This window comes from Beauveria bassiana (assembly GCF_000280675.1).
Source record: "Beauveria bassiana ARSEF 2860 unplaced genomic scaffold BBA_S00088, whole genome shotgun sequence".
Classification (NCBI taxonomy): domain Eukaryota; kingdom Fungi; phylum Ascomycota; class Sordariomycetes; order Hypocreales; family Cordycipitaceae; genus Beauveria; species Beauveria bassiana.
The window spans coordinates 9189-16173 of NW_007930923.1; the positions used below are offsets into that span (position 1 = coordinate 9189).

The 6985-nt window shown below is 49.3% G+C and overlaps 2 protein-coding genes across 2 annotated transcripts in view; both read left to right on the forward strand.

Annotated features, from left to right (window-relative positions):
- Positions 1-2276: 2276 nt before the first annotated feature.
- Positions 2277-3002, forward strand: BBA_10102 (cyclic-amp-dependent transcription factor atf-2; the record flags this gene model as incomplete). Its single annotated transcript, XM_008605199.1, has 1 exon — positions 2277-3002. One exon carries the CDS (start codon positions 2277-2279, stop codon positions 3000-3002), a length of 726 nt encoding a protein of 241 aa, XP_008603421.1.
- A 3164-nt stretch (positions 3003-6166) lies between these two features.
- BBA_10103 (ATP synthase beta chain, mitochondrial) overlaps positions 6167-6985 on the forward strand; it is a gene marked incomplete at both ends in the record, with an annotated part of 1566 nt that continues 747 nt past the window's right edge. The window contains 5 exons of the mRNA XM_008605200.1: positions 6167-6307; positions 6367-6388; positions 6464-6549; positions 6610-6649; positions 6723-6974. Of these exons, the coding sequence (XP_008603422.1) occupies positions 6167-6307; positions 6367-6388; positions 6464-6549; positions 6610-6649; positions 6723-6974 (541 nt within the window). The remainder of the gene's footprint in view (positions 6308-6366; positions 6389-6463; positions 6550-6609; positions 6650-6722; positions 6975-6985) is intronic.

Below are 6985 nucleotides of genomic sequence, written 5' to 3' on the forward strand. Positions count from 1 at the left end.
CTCAATCGATGGCTGAGGTCGAATAGATTGCGTTGATTGCCACCTTGAAACCAGATGTCAATTTGTCAATAATCGGATGGCTAGGGAAACGCTACGTCACCAAGATAAATTTCAGTGTGGCTAGCAATCAGACAAGCTCAATTTCAGCCCTCGAACTTGCAGGGTACCCCAACTCGATTGACAGCTTGTCGAGTACTTGATATGCTATGCCTATTTAGGTAATTCGTACAGACCTTGCGGTGTCGCAATCTCCCTCAAACTCTTTGAATTAATCCAATTCTTCTGTATCATCTCGGCTTCAACTGTGTCATCACCGAGGCCATTGCGCTTGTCAGTGATGAGCTCACCACCATCTGAAAACATCCGCTCTGGCTATGCGCTCACCGCTGGCGTGCCGAAGATGTTCAAAGCAAGCTTGCTAAGAACAGGCTAAGCGTGCCGTCCGGCTACGCTCCCTCCGCTGGATGTGCCGGCCTCGTCGCGCAGCGAAGTCCTTAGAGCCGCCGGCCTCTGGGACGACGACCCGATATGGGCCGCGCGCAAACTCGCTCTCGAGGCGGGGATGCTCTCCAGCATCCTCTCCGCCGTTCAAGCACGACCGGCTAGATACTTAAGTACTCGGCTGAATTAGGAAATGATGGCCATGGCTAGCTGTGGTCATGTCGTCATTCCAGAGGGCAGGGAACGTCATCGATGGCTATTTCTTTACTATATTGGCAGACAGACATCGATTAATAACCTGCAAATCCGATCACCGTGCGCTGTTGCCAATCCACCAGCTGAAAATGCAAAGCTGGAGATAGAAGCATCATGAGGGACGGTAAGTTAGCTGGTGGAAAGTCTGTTTTCTTTACCTGCACCTATTATCCGCTTTTGGTATCGCGTTTCAACTGAGGTAGCTGCGACTTAGGTAGCTGCGACTTAGGTAGCTGCGACTTAGGTAGCTGCGACTTAGGTAGCTGCGACTTAGGTAGCTGCGACTTAGGTAGCTGCGACTTAGGTAGCTGCGACTTTCTGCGCTGCTCCCTCTGCTCCCTCTGCTCCTTACCATATCTTCCACGCTGGTTCTCTGGTCCCTACCTCAATTTCGTACCATGGCCTATACAACTGGAATCATGTCGCTGTACAAGGTGCACAACCCCCCATTCACTGGATCACCCGGCTACTCCAAGGTCGCTGGCGAGACAATCTCCAGCGGACATGTCAAACACAAGGATGATCTCGTCAACTCTCCCGCTGAAGACCTCCACACCGTCTTCGACACCATTTGCGGCAGGCTTTCTATCCATACACATACCATATATTAATAGAACGATTTATATATGAATTACGAAACTTTGGTCGTATTGAAACTTATTCCATACAGATGGATATAGAAAATGACCTCATCTTTCATTACTATGCAACTAATTAAGAATCCGATGTCAAGTCTCGCTGTCTTTATTAAGTATCAATTTCCGCCTCCTCGTTGTCTTCCTCTATCAAGTCTACCGGGAACTCCCTTAGTGATACCGCTTTAAATCCAACTCTTCATGTTTTGCCTCTCTGTTAAGATTATACATGTGGGTACAATTCCGCCGCGACAGCCCAGGGGACGTGCTACTTTCCCTCACTAGGCAAAAGGAAAGAGGGGTGTAAAAGTGTGCAATGATACGCGGCAGTGGCGAACTCGTGCTGAACAAACGCCACCAAAACAAGAAAAGGAGAAGCGGCTTCTTATGCATGTCTGAACTTTTCTTTGTGGGGCGGCTTGAAGCAAATATGATGCCAGCGATGCTAAAGATCGGTCGGGCCGCAGGATCCAGTGGCTGCCAAAATCCGTGTAACTTACCACAGGTAGAGAGTACCTGTAAATCGCCCTTCATCACTGAGTAGCACAAATACATATGCCGCCTAAAAAAAAGGTTCCCGTTAGCCAAGCTTTTACGGTTCTACGCTTCTGTACATTGCTGTGAGCTGAAGGCGGCGGATGTGAACGCCGATTTAGCTAGCTCACTCGGCTCAGCCGTCCCAAAGATAAGTGAGGGGAACAAATACACATCCCCCTGTTTTCCTTCTGATTTGTCATGTGGTCGTTTTGTGTCAATTTGTAAAATGACATATAACTATATTACATGCCCTAGAAGCTCGCGGTAGACTCTGTCTCACCATTCGAGCAGGTTTAGATGCTTCCACCATTACTCTGCCCTGGCCCATATGTTGCTTGACCCTCCCGCACTAATTCATGTTTTGCGCTCTTATTAGAGCTGTGAACGTCACGCCACATTCCATCCACCATGCTCAATGGTGACAAGTACCTCGCTGACGCAGACGCACTGCTCCAGCAGCGTAGCGTTAAAGAAGACAGTACCTTTCGCACAACACATGCCTCTGCAGTGATGCGGTTATCAATGGCCGACAGCGAATTGGATGGCAACGATGACGACGACGGCGATGCCTACCAGAGCGACAGCTTCTCAGCAGCAAACAAACACAACGCTAGAAGCAAAAAGGTCAAGACGCACGCCGTAACATCATCAAACTCAAAAAGCGTCTTAGCAGCAAAAGATATGCCAGCCAAGTCAAGAAAAACGGGCGGCGGTACTGCAGAAAAACGTCGCAGGCACAACCTCGAGCGCAACTGCGCCGCCGCCTCCAAGTGCCGCCAGCGCAAAAGGCAGTGGCAAGAGGGCCTGGAACGTGAAAAGATAGAGCTCGAGGAGCGGTGTAAACATTTGCATGTCGAAGCCGAGGAGATAATAGAAGAGATTGCTCAGCTTAAGGACCTTGTCATGGCGCACGCCGGATGCGACAATACCAACATCGACATCTGGCTCCAGAACGAGGCGGACAGCTTTGTGCGCCGCATGAGCACCACCCACGGGACATGGTCATCACCAGCAATTGGCGGAAGTGTATCTGCAACTGCGGTTTCCATCGGCCCGCTGTACCAGTTACCTGCGACAGACGTAGCAATAAATGGTGAGCCGATTTCACAGCCTATATTGGAGACACAATACTAACATGTACATGAATAGATGGCTCAAAGACTTCCCTTGATCCTGGATCAAGTTATTCACTCTGGCACGCAGCCACAGACAACATATTCAACCAAGACTCAAATGAGATGCCATATTCTGAGAGCTTCCATCCGTGAACCCGTCGTGCATGGCTTTCTACCAGTCTCGCTCTGGGCTTGTTAACCGAGGTCATGTGGTTGTCAAACTCGTCCCCAGTAACGGTGTCGCATCTCGTCTACATACATTTTGTTAGATATACAAATATTGGAGCTACTTACAATGCTACACTGGTAAATGCAAGTGCAGCAACTTCTTCCATTTCTGATGTCCTGCCCACTGCTGCACCACGTTGAAGCTGCTAGCGAGACAACTACTAGTCCCCACCAATGTGAAGGAATCATGTGACATAACGCTTTGACGAATATCTAACCTCAATATATGTAAATAGCTTCAGGAGAGTTTTTCTTGCGAACTCTCTCCTTTCTCTTTGTGAACAATCAATTCGTCCAAGTCGTACTCGACCTTGATCGTGCACCTGTCCGTCACAATCAAGCCATGGAGGCTGCATGGGCCAAGCTAGCGGACTAATACGAGCTTACGAAGCACTGTTTAGTGTACTCAGCAGCGACGGCAGTAAATCATTTCCTCAGGTGGATATACCTGGAAAGGCCTGGAAGGAAAAGAAAGAATGGGTTGAGAGAGGCAAAACTTGGGTGGTGCAGCTGTGGTGAGACGTACAAGTCGACCACCGAGTGCCCCGGCATTCAACACGGTTCCGCACTGGGATCAGCCACTTAGCGACCAAATGGGTATAGACTGTGGATGAGAGAACCAGAGGCTACAATTATAAACATGGGCTATTATGAGGGCGAAGTATACTGCCGGGGAATGGTGATGGTAATATCAGATCCCTTGAACTGGTAGTCAGAATTGACACAGAGGCGCAATTTTCTCAATCAGTTTTTGATTGTCATTGGTCTTCTTGCGAGAGAATCGCGTCTAGTTGAATGCCCCACCTTGATTTTGTGTAAATAGGTTCTTGCGAGAGCTTTCCTTCTGATACTCTCCTTTTCTCTTTGTGAACAGTCATCTCATCCAAGTTGCATTCTACCTTGCTCCTGCCCTTGTACCGCACACCCACCTAGGTTATTTACGTGCACAACACCCAAAACACCGCCCCGGCTATAACTTTCTATTTATAGCTCTCCATGAATATGCACAGAAAATGGGTCATTGGACCCCACGACTCTCAGGAACGACAACCAAAAATTCATGAGATATGGGTGAGGATGCGGACCAGATATTTACCTACTTGTTCCAGCCTGGTGGACTACGTAGTCTTCTACACCTACGATGACGCCTGATTCTCCGTGGAGGTCACACGCCAAGCCCGTTGTAGCTAGCAGCCAGGCGCCACACTGCACATTGTGGTTACGTCCAGTGCGTAAACATTTTTTTTCGTGCACAAGAGTGCGTCCTTTAGTGAGCACAGACACAATCTCCAATGACGACGGCCTTTCTGTTAAGTCCAGTTTGGTAGAAATGTTACCTGGTGAGACTGAGGAACGCAGCTATGGTGCCATGAACAGACGTGCTGTGGGCATTTTGAGATTTTCCACTCGGCATGATAAACTTCGGCCTTATAGAGTATTGCCGTAGCTTCTCTCAATTAACAGTGGTGCTGACAGGGCGAGTTATCGAAACTTTAGAGTGTGTTTGGTTGTATGAGGGAAGCGTCCCCTCCCCCTTTTTCAGGTTGACTGTAAATTTTAAAAGCAGAATGGGTTGGTACCGGTATAATACAGTATCTGAAAATATATACTTGTGTTCGCCTCAGCGGGTAATTCGAGCGGCAGCCTTGTGAGTCATTCCTGGAATACCCATAGCCCGGAAGCCAGGTCTTCTTGCTCGCAGGCGTTGCTAGAATGATTCCCAGACCCACATGTTTCGCCGGGAACCTCCCTCTCTCGGTCTCGGATACCCAAGCTGTTAAATGGTTGTTGCCAGTTGATGGACCCGCCGTTTTGCCTTTCTTTTTGACGGCTGTTAGGCGGTACAAGTTCGCCACCGCTACGTATATATAGATGCTCCGACATGCTAAGGGTGAAGCTCCGAGTAGGATACGCGTACGTAGCGGAGAGGAACCTGCCAGCCTAGAAAACGTTCAAAATCGCGATGCCAAGCAACAGGTGCACGGCGTCACGGCAGAACAGTAAGCCACTTACTGCGCCTCAGTGGAGAACCAATCGGAGCGGGAGTTCCCATGGCCTGCTGCCCATCCATGGTGGGGCGCCCACTTTTTGGCACAGCTACTGACCTCCTGACCAACTACAGCATAGCCCTTGATTGCGATCAATGGAGCTGGATTTAAGACGGTAGTTGACGGCTGTAGCTTGGCCATCATTACCTAGTGGGCTATCTCAACTGCCGAATATCATTGATTCGGAAGTTCTCTCCGACCGGGTTTGCCACACTTTTCTACTTGCTAGTGCGATCTTGATTTGATTGTAAATCGATAGAAACAGAGTGGCGAAAGCAATCCCCTTACAAGTACCGAGTATTCGTTAATGTAGGACGCCACGAATTATTGGCCTCTCTGAACGGTAAGCGTATCCTGCACCGTTCCTCAACCTACCTGTTTTGGGAAAGGGGAAACAGTAGCCTATTCCGGTTAGCTACGACCGGCTGCTTTAAGTTTTTTAAGGGCAAGGGTTATTTAAGTCCGACGTATTAGTTACACTGTACGTCCACTTTCGTAATTTGGGTTACAACGTTATAGCAGCAGTGCTTTTACATCTCCTACTCAGGTTAGACTCGACAAGATACGGCCAAATGCTTATCGCCACCCTCTGTAATCCGTACAGATTAGAGCAACGATGTGTGCCACTAATGATGGAGGTGACAATTAGGTTCTTGACGTTCTCTTGTGCGCTAGCCGTCACTCTAACTTTCTACCTACCACTACATTCAGACAACGGGCTACAATCTCACGATATTCCTGACGCCGTCTCTTATCCAAGCTAAATCACTTTGGTCTTCCTATACCAAAAGGAACTCTTAATTACGCTCGAAAACCCACAATCAGCTGGTACCGCATTTACTGCAGAAACAGCCCTTACGATCGTGAAACGCATGATATTCATTCTCTCTGACTTCTCGGCAACAGCATGTCCTCCTTCTCTAGAGTAGCCCAACGGTCCTGCGCAGCCACGGGCAGACGGCTGGCTGTCAAGACTTCGTCTCTCCGAACCTCCTTCAACGACCGGTTTGCGTCTACCATCGGTGCTGGAAGTGGCAAGATTCACCAGGTGCGTCGGGAAATGACACTTCCGGCCGGGCGGGTTTACTAATGAGAACAATCACACAGGTCATCGGTGCTGTCGTAGACGGTTAGTGACAACTTTCTGATCTGGCTCACACGAGCCCTTTACCACATTAGATTTGCCCGGCTAATTTTATCTCAGTCAAATTTTATGGTGCCAAGTTGCCTGCCATCCTGAACTCTCTTGAGACGGACAATAATGGCCAGAAGCTTGTGCTCGAAGTCGCCGTAAGTGGAGTAACCAGAGGCAACTGGTGGGCGTAATATCGCTAACTCAAACTTCAGCAGCATCTCGGTCAGAATGTGGTCCGCTGCATCGCCATGGATGGTGCGTTACTTCAAGTCGTTTGATCAGTTCCCCTTCCTTACCTCAAGACTGGCCCAATCATAACTTGTCATAGGTACTGAGGGCCTCGTCCGCGGCGCTAAGGCAACAGATACTGGTGCCCCCATTACCATCCCCGTGGGCCGTGCCACACTGGGTCGTATCATGAACGTCACTGGGGACCCAATCGATGAGCGCGGACCCATCAAGACAGACACGTTCTTACCTATTCATGCGGAGCCGCCTTCTTTCACTGACCAGTCCACCTCTGCCGAAATACTAGTCACTGGTATCAAGGTCGTGGATCTGCTCGCTCCCTACGCTCGTGGTGGAAAGATC